This window comes from Callorhinchus milii, unplaced genomic scaffold (genome assembly GCF_018977255.1).
Source record: "Callorhinchus milii isolate IMCB2004 unplaced genomic scaffold, IMCB_Cmil_1.0 Scaffold11, whole genome shotgun sequence".
NCBI classification, from domain to species: Eukaryota; Metazoa; Chordata; class Chondrichthyes; order Chimaeriformes; family Callorhinchidae; genus Callorhinchus; species Callorhinchus milii.
In genome coordinates, this window is record NW_024704752.1 from 7,562,300 (window position 1) to 7,580,866 (window position 18,567).

The 18,567-nt window shown below is 47.7% G+C and overlaps 2 protein-coding genes across 4 annotated transcripts; both read left to right on the forward strand.

The window, feature by feature from the left end:
• Window positions 1–1,581: 1,581 nt before the first annotated feature.
• LOC103179824 (zinc finger protein 639) lies at window positions 1,582–7,199 on the forward strand. 3 transcript variants are annotated; one of them, XM_042339341.1, is made up of 3 exons: window positions 1,582–1,849; window positions 4,134–4,205; window positions 5,174–7,199. In XM_042339341.1, exons 1-3 carry the CDS (start codon window positions 1,792–1,794, stop codon window positions 6,301–6,303), a joined length of 1,260 nt encoding a protein of 419 aa, XP_042195275.1. In that variant the 5' UTR covers window positions 1,582–1,791; the 3' UTR covers window positions 6,304–7,199. The 3 variants fall into 3 exon arrangements, with proteins under 3 accessions (XP_042195275.1, XP_042195276.1, XP_042195277.1); XM_042339342.1 differs by lacking the exon at window positions 1,582–1,849 and adding an exon at window positions 2,932–3,011; XM_042339343.1 differs by lacking the exon at window positions 1,582–1,849 and adding an exon at window positions 3,066–3,566.
• Window positions 7,200–10,270: 3,071 nt separating this feature from the next.
• Window positions 10,271–18,461, forward strand: rfc4 (replication factor C (activator 1) 4). The gene is made up of 11 exons (XM_042339097.1): window positions 10,271–10,477; window positions 11,288–11,410; window positions 12,787–12,865; window positions 13,784–13,863; window positions 14,427–14,546; window positions 14,677–14,820; window positions 16,044–16,164; window positions 16,277–16,402; window positions 17,244–17,324; window positions 17,759–17,875; window positions 18,175–18,461. The coding sequence occupies exons 2-11, from the start codon at window positions 11,295–11,297 to the stop codon at window positions 18,265–18,267; spliced, it is 1,077 nt and encodes a 358-aa protein (XP_042195031.1). The 5' UTR covers window positions 10,271–10,477; window positions 11,288–11,294; the 3' UTR covers window positions 18,268–18,461.
• Window positions 18,462–18,567: the final 106 nt, after the last annotated feature.

The following is an 18,567-nucleotide window of genomic DNA, read 5'->3' on the forward strand; positions in this document are numbered from 1 at the left end:
TTGCCTGGTACTTCAGATGAAACATCAAACCTGTTCAGGCGGATGATAAAGACCCTGTGGCATTATTTGAAATCACTGACTAAAAAGTGTAGTGATTACGTATTTGTTGACAAGCACAGCAGCCAATTTGAGCGTAGAACTGTCGGACAAACACAAGGGAGTTTCAGCTGAAGTCCATCAATTCCCCAGATTGCTGTGCTCAAATTGCCAGAAACAGTATACTTTACAGAAAAGCACTGCAAGGAACTTTGAGACTTTTGGATCTGATAAAGCAATCAATTGCAAGAATTATTATTGTAGCAATGGACATGAGACTGGGTGTAAGACTGCGTGACATATCTCTGAACCACTGGAGCGTTGAGTACCCACAGAGAAACTTTCATTTTAAAAAGATAAATGGAGAGAACGCAGCTGTTACACAATAAAATTGCTCAACACCCCGCTGTAAAAACAGGGGTCAGTCAGAGCAATGCTCCCTCCTGTGGCTGCAGTGTATCCTATTAGGTTAGAGTTTTGCTCCCTCCTGCGTCCACAAGTAAAATTATAACGTGTACGGCTATAACACCGGTGGTGAGGGATGATCACCTCAAAGCGTTTCACAGATTTGATCAAATTAACATTGTTAACAAAAACACATTCCAGTGCAGCGCATTGCAATGTCGGAGGTGTCATCCTTTGGATAAGACGTTAAACCCAGGTCCCAATTGCCTACTTGGATGGGCCCTACAAGATCTCACGGCGCTATCCGAGGAGGAAAGGGGGTATCTATCTCTCTCGCCCCAGTGTCCTGGCCGACAGTCTCCCAGATAAAATCTGCTCATTGGCTTCGCGGTTGCGTGTGAAATATTGCCGTGTGGTGCGCACAACGCCCCACAAGCGCACGGACCACACACTAAACCGTAAAATCTTGTGAAGTGTTGATGCCACACCACACTGCCGGTGTTCACAGTGGGTTTACGTGACTGTGGAGGGTTTACGTGACTGTGGAGTGTTTACGTGACCGCGGAGGGTTTACGTGACCGCGGAGGGTTTACGTGACTGCGGAGGGTTTACGTGACTGTGGAGTGTTTACGTGACCGCGGAGGGTTTACGTGACCGCGGAGGGTTTACGTGACTGCGGAGGGTTTACGTGACGCGGAGGGTTTACGTGACTGCGGAGGGTTTACGTGAACGCGGGGGGTTTACGTGATCGCGAGGGGTTTACGTGAACGCGAGGGGTTTACGTGAACGCGGGGGGTTTACGTGAACGCGGGGGGTTTACGTGATCGCGAGGGGTTTACGTGAACGCGGGGGGTTTACGTGATTGCGGAGGGTTTACGTGAACGCGGGGGGTTTCCGTGACTGCGGAGGGTTTACGTGTTTTTCCGGTTGGGTTCACTCCCAGTGTTGGTTTATTTGTTTATTTTTGGTGGTGGGGGGGGGTTCAGGGTCAGACACACACACACACACACACACACAGAGAGACACAGACGTGTCAAGGTTGTTGTTGTTTGCTGTTGTTGTTGTTGTTGTTTACCCCACATCCCCTCCCCCCCACCAGTGACTTTTCTCCTCTCCCATTGACGGACGCTCTCTGGCTGAGAGGACCCGGAAGCCGCGGTGACGTTGCCGCGGGTGAGGGAGCGTCTGTAGTGGGAGCGGAGGGCCGAGAGCCGCGGCCTAACCGACCGACTGACTGACTGACCGACTGACTGACCGGCCGGCGGGGCGCCGTGTCTGTGTGTGTGGGTCGGGCCGCCGTTGTGGGGGGTCAGACCCCGGGGATGAAGCGGCGCCCCCCCGGGGGTCACGATGTGCGAAAACGGCCAACGGAAGAGACGCAAAAGTTTAAACCCCTCCCGGTACCCAGGTAACAGGCCCCGGCCCTGCCCCCCCGGCCCTGCCCCCCCGCCCTGCCCCCCCCCCCCTGCCCGCCAGGCCCCCCCCGGCCCTGCCCCCCCGGCCCTGCCCCCCCGGCCCTGCCCTCCCCGGCCCTGCCCGGCCCTGCCCCCCCGGCCCTGCCCCCCGGCCCTGCCCTGCCCTGCCCTGCCCTGCCCCCCGGCCCTGCCCTGCCCTGCCCCCCCGGCCCCCCGGCCCTGCCCCCTGCCCCGCCCTGCCCTGCCCCCCGGCCCTGCCCTGCCCTGCCCGCCCTGCCCTGCCCGGCCCTGCCCGGCCCTGCCCCGGCCCTGCCCTCCCCCCGGCCCTGCCCTGCCCTGCCCCCGGCCCTGCCCTGCCCTGCCCCCCGGCCCTGCCCCCCCGGCCCTGCCCTGCCCCCCCGGCCCTGCCCTGCCCCCCGCCCTGCCCTGCCCTGCCCCCGGCCCCCGGCCCGGCCCTGCCCCCGGCCCTGCCCTGCCCCCCGGCCCGGCACTGCCCGGCCCTGCCCTGCCCTCCCCGCCCTGCCCTGCCCGCCCTGCCCTGCCCTCCGCGGCCCTGCCCTCCCCGCCCGGCCCTGCCCTGCCCCCCCGGCCCGGCCCTGCCCGGCCCTGCCCCCCGGCCCTGCCCTCCCCGCCCGGCCCGGCCCTGCCCCCCCGGCCCTGCCCTCCCTGCCCTCCCCGGCCCTGCCCCGCCCGGCCCTGCCCTGCCCCCAGTGCGGCCCAGACCCGGGGCCCAGTGCAACCTCCACCCGCGGCCTCGGCCTCCAGTGCTTCCCAACCCCGGGCGGGGGGGGGGGGGTGGTGGGGTGGTGGTGGTGGGGTGGGTGGGGGGGGAGGGGGGGGTTGGGGGGTTCCCGCAGTATTGCAGCCCCGATCCGAGCCTCGTGTACAGTCTCTATTGTAAAGGGCCCCATATGGTTGTCAACGAAATCCGGTGACACGTCATAACGACAATAATAATAATAATGATGATGATGATGATGATGATGATTTATTATTGTTATTAATAAGCATTTGAGACGGAGCCTCATCGCTCGCGTCTTGGAGACCGTCTCGAAAGCGCTGCGCCAAGGACGGGACGCAAACGACGGCACCGACGCCGACTTGCACTGCAGCGCAGCGCCCTCCGCCCGGGGTAGCGCCTCGGCGCCATTAAAAGTGAAGTGACTGTATCATTCGGGGTTGTGGAGGTGGGGAGGGGGTGCGGGGGGGGGGGAGCGCGCGAACCACGGCCGCCGGTTGCCCACCGCAAGGTGACCCGCAAACGGTCCAGAGATTGAGTCACCGGTGTATGATTATTGTTTTTTAATGCACTGAATTCACCGCAATACCTGACCTGACGCTGGCGACTGGAGTTACAGTTAGTTACTGGAGAACTTGTTGGATGTCGTGGTTGTATTTCTGTCTCTGATGAGTCTCTTGATATGTTTTAGTCATGTGTTGTTTTATTTGGACTGTAATATGCCGGGGGCAAATTTGGCCTCAGAGATACGATACCTTAATACCCGTGGACCCAGGTGTGTGTTGATGCTTTCTCCCAGTTCATTGATCAGGAAATGACACACCAAAAAATTCAGACCCCTATTGTGTGGAGGTAATGTCAACCTGGCTCAGTCGGTAGCACTCTCACCTCTGAATTATTATTGAAGGTTGTGGATTCAAGCTGCACGCTTGGACTTCCAGCTCAGCTGGGGACGCATTGCATTCTCAGAGGTACCGTCCTTCAGATGAGTCGTCAAACTGAGCTCTAGTCCCCAGTTCAAGTGGGGCTTAAAGATCCCATGGCACTATTCGGAAAGGGGAGGGAGTTTTTCCCGGGGTCCTGGCCCCCAAATAAATATCAGTCATTCACTTCATGGCTGATTGTAGGACATTACTGTGCACAATTGGCTGCCTTGTTCTTCCACATAATATACAGTCACTGCACGATATAGTACATCCCATGAAGCGTGTTGAGGCGTCAAAAGAGCTATATAAAATGCAAGGATAAGTTTTTAATTAAAGGGAGCTTCACCTTAATCTCCTACAAGCACACCCACAAGACTTTACAGTGAATCCTGTGATTTGTTTATATCAAATGCAATAATTATTAGTACTTGGTCTCGCATCTTAAATAATTCCATTCCCCAGACTTCACAAGTCAGACCATTCTCTATGAGGGCGTTACATTGTCAAGCAGGGTGTAATACTTGCTTATCCTTCTCCAAAAAGAGACATAGTATATTTAGTATGTGGGATCAGGCTACTTGGATTTATAATGGGATATATTTCTCTCTAAAGGTTCCGATTCTGCAGTTGAAGAGTCCGATGGAAGCATTCCTGAGCACTGGAATAACTCGAGTGATGGACGAGGTGTGTAGCAATCAGTCATGCTTCTGTTAACAAAAGCAATAAGTTCTAATGAGATGTTAAGCAGGTCCCATCTTACGGTTCAGGTAAACATTAAAGGTCCATGGGCCCTATTATAATAATAATAATCCTTGCATTTGATATAGCACCTGATCAAGTCTTTGAAATGTCTCAAAGGGCTTCACAGAATATACTGTAAAGTGAATTGACTGTATATTTTGTGGGCGAAACTCAGCAGCCAATTGCGCACAGCAGTGTCCTACAAACAGTCAAGGATTGAGTGACCAATTTATTATTATTTTTCTTTTAAGAAATTATTACCCCTAAAAAGAAGAATGAGTATAATCCAGTGCTCGAGACAATATTCCTGCCTCATCAAAATTCATTTTAAAAATTCCTGGTCATTTAGTTGCCGTCTGTCAGGTGTTGCTGGTACAAATTAGCTGTTAGGTAGGTACATGATAGTCACTACACATAAAAGTAATTCATTGGGTGAAGTGTTTTGAGAGGTGTTAGAGTGATGAGATGCTATATCAGTTGTTAAGCATTAGTACAACAGTAGCTCGCTTGTAGTTTCTGTCTCAAGTATTGCTAAGCTTCAGGGATGTGTTCTCGGATGAGTACCTGGTCAATGCTGAGGCATTTTTGGTGTTTGATGTGCTATAGGATAGGTACAGTTTCCAATCAACTGAACAAGTAAATTTGCATTATGGATAACCATGGGCATAGTAGAATTTACTTACAGCAGGGAGGCAACAAGGCTCAAAAGAAGCATAGTCTGTCTTTACCAATAGAGCAGGATTTGTTGAAAGGTGTGAAATACAACATAAACTGTTCACTCGCATGAGTCAGTGACAAGAAGAGAATTAGATGGGACAATAAAATGTGGGAAGATTTCACGATCATTTTCTTAAAATACTTTTTTTAACCAATTTTCTTGTTTCTTCCCCCCCCCCATTAAATAAAACAAGAATTTGGCATGACTGTGGCATCAGTCAACTCTGTTTTCGATGGAAGTAGCAAGAGACCGTGTGTGACTGGGAAGTGGAGCCCGGTAGCCGAGCCTGAGAGCAAGCTTAACACAGAGACCATCGAGCAAGAGGCCTCGACCCCTGGGACGTGTGGGGAGGACAGCACCCCTGACAGCTCAGTGCACGAAGCTTCAGATAGACCAGCCAAGCCCCAGTGCCCGAGCACCCTTTGCCGACAGAAATGGCCTCTGCGCAAACCGTCATGCGATGGGCTGTACTGCTGCGAGCACTGCGACTTCAACAGTCGCTACCCGCTCGAGCTGAAGCAGCACGTGATCCTCAGGCACCCGGACGTTCAGCCCAATGTCTGCCTGGTCTGCAAGCAGGAGTTCCTCACCTACAGCCTGCTGCATGAGCACCTGCAGGGGCACGGGGCAGAGGAGCAGGAGGAGGGGGAGCTGCTGGCCCAGGCGGATGGCATGGCTGCGGCCGGGGAGGACCTGTACTGGTGCGAGCAGTGTGACCTGCACTTCTGCACCACCAGCGAACTGCACCTGCACCTGCAGCAGCACGGGGGCGACGAGCAGTACCTGTGCCAGTTCTGCGAGCATGGCACGGAGGACGCTGCAGAGCTGCATGCCCACGTGCTGGCGGAGCACGCGCACAGCCTGATGGAGATGAACGACAGCCTGGAGGAGGGGCTGCCCGGCCCGGGGAGCTACGCGGGCAAGGTGGGCTTTGACCGGCGACGCAACTTCTTTGTCTGCCGCTCGTGCGGCTACAGGAGCCGGCTGTACGTCAACGTGAGCCGCCACGCGGCCATCGAGCACGCGCGCTTCTTCCCCTACGTCTGCGACGACTGCGGCAAAGGATTCTGCAACACGGCCGAGTACCACAAGCACTTGAACTCGCACTCCTCCCAGGAGATCTACCTGTGCCAGTACTGCGACTACTCCACCGAGCAGATCGGCAGCCTGCGGGCGCACATAGACACCAGCCACGCCATGGCGCTGCCCTACAAGTGCGAGATGTGCATGCTGAGGTTCCGCAGCGACGCTGATCTCATGTGGCACCTCGCCAAACACCAGCAGGAAAACAGCCTCTTGTGGTATCAGGGATATGAGAATTGAAGTCGCTTCCTTGGGCTTTTTGTCTGTAGCATTTCAGTGATGCGGGCAGCTTGTCGCCTCGATCTTTTAGGGTTTGGACGATGATCCTGTGGAGGAGGACTCTTGTTTAAACCTCAAAACTCTGTCCACTTCACAACCACCTGGCCAAGATTTTGCCTGTAGGGTGTGGTGGTTTTTTTTTTGTTCCAGGGCTGCGGGGTGGGTGTGGGAACCGCAGGGGTGTGTGTGAGCACTGGCGGATGTTTCAGTTTTGCTGATTGTATTGTACAGTGCGCTGGTAATGACTGAACAAAGCAGTAACCGGCTTCTCTCAAATCTTTGTCTCACAAATCAAATGATTGTTTCAGTATGCATATCGCTACGAACCGAAAAGTGTGCTGTCTTCTGGGGAAAGATTGGGGAGTGGAGCTGCTTCCTGTCAATGTTTTTTAATTATGCAATTGTGATCTTGTGTTTGGGGGCAGTGGGATAGATGGAGAGTTTGTGGCTGACTCTTTGGTGGAAAAGGACTGATAATCAGAGGCCTGTTTGAGGAGAGGGGCTTTATTGTACTGTTCCGTTGGATCAGTAGATTGTGCTTCCATTGAGGTGCACATTAAACTATTCCTTATTACAGGTACCACAGACATGTTCAGGGGGGTATAACCTCGGGAAGGAAATAACATTAAGTTGTAGTGTACTCTTATCAATAGCTGCAGTTCTTTATTTCTGTCTCAACGACATTTCTTAGCAGCCAGCTTCTTGTCTTTGTATGTGTACTGCAGATCAGGATTGACATTGGGTGAACAGCACCAGCCCACTAGATTTAGCCACAAAGAAATACCCACTTAGTCTGGTGTGAATTACAGTCTACAAATACACAGTCACTACACTTCACTGTAAAATCCTGTGAAACGATTTGGAATGTCTCAATGACAAGCTAAGGCGTTATTACCGTTATTAAATTCAAGGATTATTATTAATAATAAAATTACTTTGCCGATGACTCACTTTGACCTGCGCAGACTATCCAGGCTGGCAGTGAAATCAGATGAGAGTGGGGGTTCCCTTGGAACTCAACTAGATAGCATGTCTGTGTGTGTGTGAGGCCAGGATTGGGCTCAACTGTGATACTTCCTGCACTGTAGACCCTCACTGTCAAGGCACAAGCATGAAAAAGGCGTGTGGGCAAGGTCCTGGAATGCACTGTATCCCACTGGCAGGAAAAAGGAATATGAGGAAAAAAATTGGGTGCATTTGAAAAACAAATCCTGTAATGATTTAAAATGATGAAGTAAAAGGGTAGGCTCTGGAATGTATTTGATAGGTGTAGTAGGGTTCGAGGAAAAATGTTTGCATTTGAGAATGGAGTTAACTGATGGTCAGTCACATTTATTTGATCATATTTGATTATAAACCAACTCCTGCTAGGACACTGATACAGAGGTTCCAACAGCCCCGATATGCCTTGCCCAAGTGAGTGGTCTTGATGATATGTCTGGGATATTTGCCTCGGGGAAGTGGAGGGAGTTTAGCACGGCCAAGCTCAATCTTGTTTTCACTCAAAATCCACATTTTTCAGCAGGAGTCACTGGCTGAAGCCTGTCTGATTTTTTTTCTGTCCTTTTTCTCCCTGCCCCTCCTGACTCTATGAACCTGAGGCCATTTGTAGCACCCAGGCTCAAATCCATTGATTTTGCACCGAGCTGGGATAAAACCTGATATTTTGGGGTTCTGTGGAGTCCCAACGCACGCTAGGCAGCATCTCTACCCACTGGGAAAGCCTGACTAGAATTAATTTTGATGGTGTCAGGCTAGTTTGCTGATTGAGCTCACAGTATTTCACTGTAATATATACCAATACAATTAGATATGTGGAACTAGTTGTGTCAATAACTGTATTGTGATAGAATAGTCTGTTAAACCTTAAGGAAACCAGTTTATCTCATTATGCTGTGATCGCTTTTGTTCTTGCACACATTTGATATGCAAAAAACATGGACCCATTTATTAGGGTAGTGTAGAATAGTTAACTTTTGCTATTTTCATTACGCATTACAGGTACTTTATAATCTACATGTAGTTATTAAGGTAACTGAGCGGATGGAACAATGCAAAACACATCTCAGTCAGTGAGGATTGGTAGGTTTACTGCAGGTAGGTTTACTGCAGTTACACTGGAAGTGTGATGCTGAAAGCCACAGTCTATTTCACCCAGAGGGCTTGCGTTAAGCCCACACTTTTGGTTCTCACTTGTAATAAAATGGGTGCAGTGTGAGCCCGGCTGAGAATGCAAAGTGTCTGTCATTTTGGCACTTATTTAGCAGCCACGGGGACAGACAAACGGGGATATAGGTAAGAGTTGCTGAGGCAATATAGAGTAAGCTTGAGATATGGAAATCAGATGTGCTACACCTGTGTTGACACTGGATAACAAAGGTATAAAGGTTTTGTCTCCATTAACGACCTGTTTAAGTAGACACTGGTCTACTAAGGAGACTGAAGTGCAGTAAAATCCTTGGAAAGTGTGCCAATGCGTATGCAAAGCTACCTTGAAGAAACATTTGAAATGACAGAAAAACAACCCAAAATGGATGCAATGATGTATGTAATCTTCGCACAAGTCCACTGAAATCCCCTTTTACCTTCTTAAACAACATCTATATTGTTGGTGTCACCGGAACTGAAATGGAAATATATGTGTAAACTATTCTTTTTTTNCTTTTTTTAAAAAAAAGCTGTTTGTAAACAAAGTATCAGATATGCGCTGTCTGAACCTCATGAGTTTTAAATGTTTGAAAAGTAATTTTGTATTTGCTTATTTTTGTAATCTCTACTGAAATGGGTGCAATGGGCAGCACAAGTTCTGTTATAACTGAGGGGGAGAAGAATATTGGACTCTTGACACATTGCACAGTATTCCATAAATGTAAACGGTGTCGGAGAGAAACATGGTTGACTGTATAATGGTGTTTGCTCAGCCATTTGAAGTTTGAGCGGAAAGTAATGCTATACCTGTCTCCGGGAACTGTAGCTGTATTAGCAGATCATGGTATTAAAATGTAACTTTTGCACCTTCGAATCATTGCTTTTTTATTGCCGTAACCCGACGAAGTGTTGGTTTGCAAAGAGCAAAGTCGAAAATGTAATCTCCGCTCTCGATAATGGTGCGGTTGGTAAGAACAATACATACTTCAGTGTGAAAATAGCCATACAGACGAGGAGGGTACCAGGGCCGATTGTGGCCAAAAAAAAAAAGAACGCAGCCTTTGGTTGAGATCAGTTACGGACCAAGAGTGGAAACTGGTACCTTTCCGATCTCCGGCCGGCAGTGCAGTGCAGTGCAGTGCAGTACAGTATTGCCAACTCGGCCGCAAGACAGGCGGACCGAGGAGGCCTTTCAGATCCATTTGTTCGTATCCTTCAAACCTGTTCGATAGGCTCTGCAACTGGTTCTCCCCCCACCCACCACCACCACCACCACCAACAACAACAACAACAAGACTCCATTTATAGAGCGCCTTTCACGTCGGGAGGACGTCCCGAGGCGCTGACACCACGCAAACACACACACGTCAGCCACCCCCCCCCCCAAAAAAAAAATCCCAACCATAACAATAACCCTTGCGTTCGATACAGCGCCTTATCACGTCTTTAAAGCGCTTCACAAAATAGACTGTAAAAGTCCAATTGATTACTATTTTGTGAGCCGAAGGTGGCGGCCAATGGTGGACAGCAGTGTCCGTCCGGCGAACGGCAGGGGCTCGAGCGACCCAATTTATTATTATTATTATTTATTTATTTTTTTTGGGGGGGGGCGGGAAGAGGGAGAAGACGAGCGTCATCTTTCTGGGCCAGTTTTAGATTTATTGGGAAATAGGATTTATTGGAATAAAGAGAGACAGAAACCCCTCTCACACACACACACACAGTGGGGGCGGAACCTGAGGTCAGAGCCGGTGCAGCACCCGGAAACTTTGGCGCCGGACCGGAAACTCGTGACCCAACTGGGCTGAGTGGCGGGAATTCCAACAGAGGAGAGGCCGGGAGTCTGGCGGCCGGGACCCGGGGGGTGTGGAGCCGGACACAGGGCCAGGCGGCCGCCGGGAGAGAGAGAGAGAGAGCGGGAGACGGGGACAGGAGGCTGTGGTTCGGTTGCGTCCCGAAGTTTCGGTGGGGTCGGCCGATACGTCGCGTGAGTATCGACCGCTCACCCTCCCCTCATTCCCCCCCCCCCCCCCCCCCCACACACACACACACCCCCTCTCCCCCCCACCCCCTCCCTCCCCTCTCCCCCCCCACCCCCTCCCCCACACCCCGGGGCCGAGAGGCCGCCGCCCGAGGAGCGAGTTTGTAGCTTCGCTCACAATGGAGTCCTGGGGTCTCCATCCCATCCCGACAGTGTCCTGGTTCCTGACAGTGAGGCCTCCAACCTGTGCTGTGTTGATGTCAAAGGACCAACTAGTGACTGTCAGCTTGTCAGGGGGGGGGGTGGGGGTGGGGGACGGGTAGGGTATGCAGGGTTTCCTTGGAGCTGAACTGGCCGAGGGGTGGAGCGCTTTGGTAGTCAAACTTCGCGGCCGAGCCGCTCCTCGGTGATTGTCTCGTTTCGCCCACAAAGGTACAGTCGGACACACTTTACGGTATATTCTGTGAAGCGCTTTGAGCCGTCTCGGAGACGTGTTAAGGCGCCGCGTCAAATGCAAAGATTATTGTTATTGTTATTGTCTTGGTCGTCCGGTTCTGCAGCCCGGCAGGTCTGCAATACTCCACACCAGCCTGTCTGGCTCATCAGCACAACCCTGGAAGTGCAGACCAGTCAATAGGAGCGGGGAAACTTTCCATTCGGCACCTCTTAACCCTGCGAGCCAAAGCCCTACCCAAAGGGTAGTTTTGGGACATCGGTCAGACAGTGCGCGGATATAGCTGGTTAAACTCATGGGAGCCACGTTCGGCCCTTTCAAGATGCTCCTCTGTGGTTTAACTTTATTGTTGTGTTTAAAAGGTGAAAAATGCAAGCTTTTCTGAAGGGAGCAGGAGCCACCAGCATCAAACCGGCAAAAGAAAAGGCAGCTGGGAGCAGCGGAGAAAGCAAGAAACAAAAGTCAATGCCATGGGTGGAGAAATAGTAAGGATCTATGAAGTGTGAAGACTGCTAAATGCTGCCGCTCCCAATTGTTCAAATCATTTTGTAGATAGTAATGTCCAAAAGACATTAATCAATTAATCAATCCACAACTATTTGTGGGACACTGCTGTGCACAATTGGCTGCCATGTTTCCCCCATAAAGTACACAGTCAATTCACTTTACAGTACATTTAAGACATCTCAACAATGTGATGAAGCGCTATATCAAAAAAGGAAGGATTATTATAATTGAAGGTTCATATCTTGTTCCTTCAGTACCCTCCAATGGCCTAATTGGTAAAGACACTTTCTGATATAACACTAAAGCATATACAGTATGATAATCCTTACATTTGATATAGTGCTTATGATACAGAAATGTTTCACAGTGTTGTCAAGTGTGTTGCCTTTGTTTATCTGCAAACGCTCTTACTAATTTGCATACAGCAATATCCTACAAACAGCCATGAAGTGAACAACCAATTAATCTGGAGGTATGTTGGCCAGACGCTGGGAGAGGCTTCCTTCTCTTTTCGAGCAGTCTCAAATGATCTTTAACATCCATCTGAGCAAGCAGACAGGAACTCAATTGACTTGTTTTATGGAACTGTACCACAGATGTCTTTGGGAGAGGAGAAAAGGGATGAGAAAGAGAAACTTATCCGTTTTTTAAAAAATTATATGCAGTACAGATCCCTGTATGTTTGGTTCTCTATAATAATATAATAATCCTTGCGTTTGATAATGCTCCTTATCGTGTACTGGAGGTGTCTTAAAGTGTTTTGCAGGATTTTACTGTAAAGTGTAGTGACTGTGTATTTGTAGATGAATGTGGCAATTGATTTGCGCACAGCAATGTCCCACAAAAAGCCATGAAGTGAGTGATCAATTTTATTTGGATGATTGTTGGCCAGGACACAAGGAGAAACACCTTTTTCTTTTTGAGAAGTGCTGTGGGATCTTTAACATAGGCTTCAGGTTTAACATCTCCTTGTTGAAGTACGGCAACTCCAAAAATGTAGCACACTTCCAGCACTGCACTGTTCAACATCCCAACGTGAGGCTTGAACCCACAATCTTCTGACTCAGATGCCAGAGAGGCTGACACCTGGCTAGGTTGCATTCCGCAGTATCTGGTAAACTTATCTTAATCTAAAGTGGTCTCTTCTGTGAAAAGGTGACACAGGCTGGTGATGCATTGACAAATAGTCCTATTCAGTTGCTATCTTTTGCTGTGTTCTTGTCAACTGTGTCAGGACTGGTGAGATTAGTAAGATTAGTTTGGAGCTGTTACTTGTACAACACCATGTGCACTCTTGAACTGATGTGTCCAACAAGGCCCGTCTTGTAGGTAATTTTTTTACTTTTGTTTGCAGTCGGCCGAAATGTATGGATGATGTTGCGTTTCAAGAGGAAGTTGTGTCTGTGCTGAAAAAATCGCTGCAAGGAGCTGATGTAAGTATCACAAATGAGACAAATCAGCAGAACTGATTATTTCCAGTTCAGCACCACCCATCCCAGATTATTCACCTTCCTATTGCTCTACAAAAATGGTCAAACTGCCTTGACTGTTGAAGAGGCCTCTTAAATTCTAAGGATTGTTTAACTGAAATGGCTGACCTTTTTAATCCATACAAGTTTATATCACAAAGCTCCTTATAGCTTTGCTATTCCTGAATTGTGAGTGCCTGACGTTGACATGGGATAGGGGTCTAAGTGAGGTATAAATTTAGAAATTCCTCGAATATGGATTGTCTGATATGAAGAAAAGGTTCACAGACCTCTGTTCAGCTAATCCCGTGATGATTCTATTTGCACTGCATATTTAATGCATTTACAGGTTGAAAATGTCAATAACCAACATATGGGGGAAAAAGTAGTCCTCCACATCTTGTTGCACTCAGGATCAGATATTGTCTTGAGTTTCCCCATTTGTGCCACTTGTGAGCAATTTCATGCTGTTGACATGTGTCCATTAGTAGCTGTGCTGAGATTACAATAAGCTTTTCATGGAATAAATTAATAACCATCGTTTCAGAAAAAAGACTGGATACATGGTTAAAATTAAAGAATAAAGTTGAGGGATGTGGGATTAGGGATAGGATCGAGGATTGGCAATTTGTGTGGAGTTTAAATACCAGCTGGACTGGATGGGCCAGATAGTCGGTTTGTGAGCTGGACTTTCTATGAATCTACAACTGCTGATTGACTGTGCCTCCGGTTACCTCCCCTCTCTCTCCCCGGTTTGGAATCAAGTGCTATACTGAGATGCAGATTCCATAGGTGAAAGGATGTTGAAGCACACTGGAATGCCAAGTTTGCCTGTAAGCATTTCCGTAATCACTTCCAGCGTTATTTTGTGGTTTGTTGCAGCTTCCCAACTTGCTGTTTTATGGTCCTCCCGGAACAGGAAAGACCTCCACAATATTGGCTGCAGCACGGGAGCTTTTTGGGTAAGATGATGTGGAATTTTACATTCCTGGAATGACTAGAAGAAAAACGGTTCACATAAAGCTGGATGGATTTCACTTATTTTCAGGTGGACGTTAAAGCTTCTGTGGCAACAACAAATTACATTTATATAGTGCCTTTCACGTCGGGGATCAGGAAGGGTGGGGGTAAGAATGTTATCAAATACTGGTTGATGCGGAGGGTCTTGAGACAGCCCTTGAAAGGAGGCAAGGGAGAGCGCAGGGAATGGACTAGAATGGAGTTCTAAAGGGTGGGGACAGAAAGACAAGGCCTGACCGCTAATGGCACTATTATGGAAAAGGGCAGGCCAGTGAATTTTTGTCTAGTGTTTCAGTCCTATCCCCTCATCCAATTCACCTAAAATTTTATGTGTGACCATTCTAATGGCTTTGGCAACTCCTTGACAGGTAAGGAATAATCCAGACGAGTGAGAGAAACCTTGATTTCCCAAAGTACTGAGAATGTTCAGACTCGTGTAATATGATGGAGCCTTTCACTTTGAGCATGTGTGCTAACGTTAAACCCGCCTGATTGACACCTGCAGGCCTGAGTTGTACCGGCAGCGAATTCTGGAGCTGAACGCCTCTGATGAACGCGGCATCCAGGTTGTAAGAGAAAAGGTGAAGAACTTTGCCCAGCTGACTGTGGCTGGGACTCGATCAGAGTGAGTCGCCATTTTCTGCAAAACTAAAAGCAGTTAGTGGGCAGATTTTTTCTTAACATATCCTGAATGGTGACATTGGAAGCTTTTCTCATCCAATTTGAACGCTTTTTCATCTTTGTTTTTCACCCAGTGGAAAAACTGCTCCACCATTTAAAATAATCATCCTGGACGAAGCGGACTCCATGACAAATGCTGCTCAGGCTGCCCTCCGGCGCACCATGGAGAAAGAGTCCAGAACCACTCGCTTCTGCCTCATCTGCAACTATATCAGTAGGTGGGAAAACAGTGCCTCTTCACGTTATATGCTCTGAATACTGCAGGTGGATCTTAAAGATCCCATGCACTATCTGGAAAGGGGGTTGTCCCCTAGATAAAATTGGTTATTCACTTGGTGGGACATTGCTGTGTCCAAATTAACTACTGTGTTTGTCTACAATATACACACTCGCTATACTCCACGGTAAAATCTTGTGAACTACTTTGAGACATCTCGACGACCTGCCAACATGCTATGTCAGATTTCCATTCAGAACTCTGCTGGCAGCATACTTACCCGAACCAAACCTCGTTTCCCCCATCTCACTAGGTCTGGCCAGGCTCCACTGGCTCCTCATCACCGAACGGATCGACTTCAAGATCTTCACACTTGTATTCAAATCCATTCACTCCAAGGCACCTCCCTATCTCTCCGACCTCCTCACTCCCCAAACCATCACCCGGCACCACTGCTCAACTGGCACTGGCCTCCTGCTTGTCCTTCGCACCCCCGCTCTACCATTGGAGGTTGAGCTTCAGCCACTACACCCCAAGGTTCTGGAACACTCCCTCAATACCTCCCCCTTGCCCCCTCTCCCCTTTTTCAAGTCACGTCTGAAAACCTCCCTTTCCTTCGACCGTGGTTATGGTCAGGTACCGCTGGTGTTAAGCGTTCTGAGGTGCTGCCCACGTGGAGGGCACTATATAAGTGCAAGTTGTTGTTGTCAAATACAAGGATTGTTATTAGAATACATGTGTGCAGCATTGCTTTCTGTTTTTTCTATTTTCTTTAAGTGGGTCTTCAGAAGAGTCCCTTGAGGTTAATAGTAAAATACTGGCTCATGTGGTAGCTCAGCAAGTTTATCCAAAAACACAACTGAAGTTCAATTCTGCAAATCAGAAATGAGTTGTTGATTTCAGCTGAGGCAGCAGTATGAATGGGTTACAATGGGCCGTAGTTTCAGAGAGCAGAACATTGTCTAGGGCACTCTTGATCACTATCCAGCTGCCTCTCCTGGGAGATATATATGGGTTCCATCTTGAATCTATTTCTTATCATTACCCATCTAAGTGACAGTCCCTCCAAAAGTATGACAGTCCCATGTTAATACTTTCCTTGACTCTTCATTTTCTAGTGTGCTTGGGTCATGAAATGTGTTTTGCTTCAATGGAAAACTCAAACCTCAAGACTGTGTGGGGGGAGGGATCGGGTAGCACTAACTTTCACTTTCTGTCTTTCAGGATAATTGAACCGCTGACCTCTCGATGTTCTAAATTCCGTTTTAAACCTTTGGCGGATAGTGTACAAGAACGCAGGTTGCTGGACATCTGTGAGAAGGAGAATGTAACATACACTGATGAGGTAGGTGGTTGTGATAAGCTATGATAATGGGCCCAGGATTTAATATTAATCATTTCTGGTTTTAAGATGAAGAATGCGTGGGGATTAATCATGTTTCTCTGGCTCTCTCTAGGCAATCTCTACTCTTGTGAATGTTTCGGAAGGAGACCTGAGGAAGGCAATAACGTACCTGCAGTGTTCAGTGCGACTTATGGGAGGAAACAGCATCACAGGGAAAGTCATTACTGAAATTGCTGGGGTAGGAGAATGCTTTTTCTGTTTGCACCTATCAGGAGCGATCAGTTATTTGGTAGATTTTCGGTGCTCCGATGACGAACAAAGTTGAAATGCTCTAAACTCATCTTGTGAACCACAAATCTACATTTAGAAATGATCGGAAAGGGGGGTTTGATTGGTTCTGATGCTCTGAGCCCCCCGCAGAGCTGCCTCACCCTTTTTGCTGTTTTAACTCGAGGTTTCACTCTGCGTAATGTCCCACAACTGCTTGCTCTGTGTTTTAAATAAAGCTGACATCCGATGTTGAAATGAAGCATTGCAAATCAGATGGACTCGTGTGTTCATGCATGATTGGGTAGATGCTGTCTGCAAAGGTGTCCAGCTTATGTCTATTTCATTCAGTCAGATTCAGTTAGTGTCATCGGTTGTGGCCTTTGTGCAGTGAATAAAGGATGTATGTGTATGTGCTTTGGCAGGAGTTCACATGACCCTACATTGGCAAACATTTCTGCAGTGTTTGTTCATTTTCTGTAGTTATCAGCATCAATAATGATACTGTGAACAACATTTTGAGCTGTATCACCAGGGTGATGTATTAGTCGTTTGAGGGAATGCACGAAAGATATTACTGAAGCAATGAATTGACAATATCAATGTGAGATTGTGCTAGTATGATAAACAAACCTAGGAACTAAAGTATCATCACTGATTTATCTGGTTTAATACTTGGTCACAGTATGGCTTATTTGCAATGCAAGATCTCATGCACCACTTGCTGCGTGAGATCTACAGCTCAATGATCTTGTTATTGAGCCTGTTATTCGTTCTGAAATTTTAATGCAAGTTTCCATTTTCTATCCCAGGTGATTTCAGCTGAGATGATTGATGGCCTCATAGCTGCATGCTACAGTAGCTCATTTGAAAAACTGGAAACCGTTGTAAAGGTAAAGTTTTGCTTTGTTTAGTCTTTAGAGTATAACAAAGAAACATACACCAATAAAGACCTCAGTATTGTCCGAAAGATGTCCTGAAGTGTTTTGCCTGTGGACTTCTCCCAACTTGAAATGATGTCAACCAAAAAAATAGCCTCCTTTTGCAACTAGTCACGTATATCTACTGCAGATAATGCCTCCCGTGTCATTTAGTCAGGTCTGTTAATTAGATCAACGTGACTAACAGTGTGCAGTTAGAGCCATGGTTTAGTTCTAATCTCCATCCTTAGGATTTATGGATGTTACACCAAATTAAGTTCAGTTCTGATGCCAGTCTCATGGAAGATTTTTGACAACGTGGTCTAGGCTCACACTTTAGGTACTGTTAATGTCTGCTGTTTGTTGGTGTTGCTTGTTTTCTGTGCTAAACTGTTTTTGCTGTTCAGAACATGATCAATGAAGGTCATGCAGCGACACAGCTAATCAACCAGCTTCACGATATCATCATTGATAAGGAGGACTTGAATGACAAGCAGAAGTCGGCAATCACAGAAAAGCTCGCAGTAAGTGCAAATTTTGCTTCTGGTTGTTTTCATCACATTGCTCAAAAATCACTTGTGTTCAGTGAGTGCTGAGTTCTATCTTTGTAGCCTGCTTAATAACTAGACAGGCCACACATGTAAAATATAAGAATTACTCCACCACCCAGAGCTGCAACTGTTGAGAATTAATCAGTCCCTGCTTTGGGGTAAGTTTTATAGAGATGGAAAAAATGGGGTAGGGACTTTCCCTCCACCACAGCTACTAAAATTACTTCAAATCCTAGATCCACATCTTCAATTAGCTATTATGTTTTTTCCAGGAAGTTGACAAGTGTTTGGCAGATGGGGCTGACGAGTTCCTACAGGTGATTGGTCTTTGTGCTGTTATCATGCAACAGTTCACACAGAACTGATCACCAGCTCAACCAGAACAGTTTGTATTATTACTGGTTCTTTAATGCAAGGTGAAACCTTTTCATACTTTCTATTGAAGTAATTCTTTCATTAAATGGATCTAAATAAATAATCACCATTGCATCTGCACTATAAATAAGTAGACTTGAGTATTTTGCTGAATATTTTGTAATAAAAATATTATTGGACAACTGGTAATGTTTTGGAATCTGTTTTATTTTAAGACATTTTTACCAATCTGGTAAACCTAGGGTTTTTAAAGAGAGGCATAATAGAACCCAGTCAGACAGATACTCAAG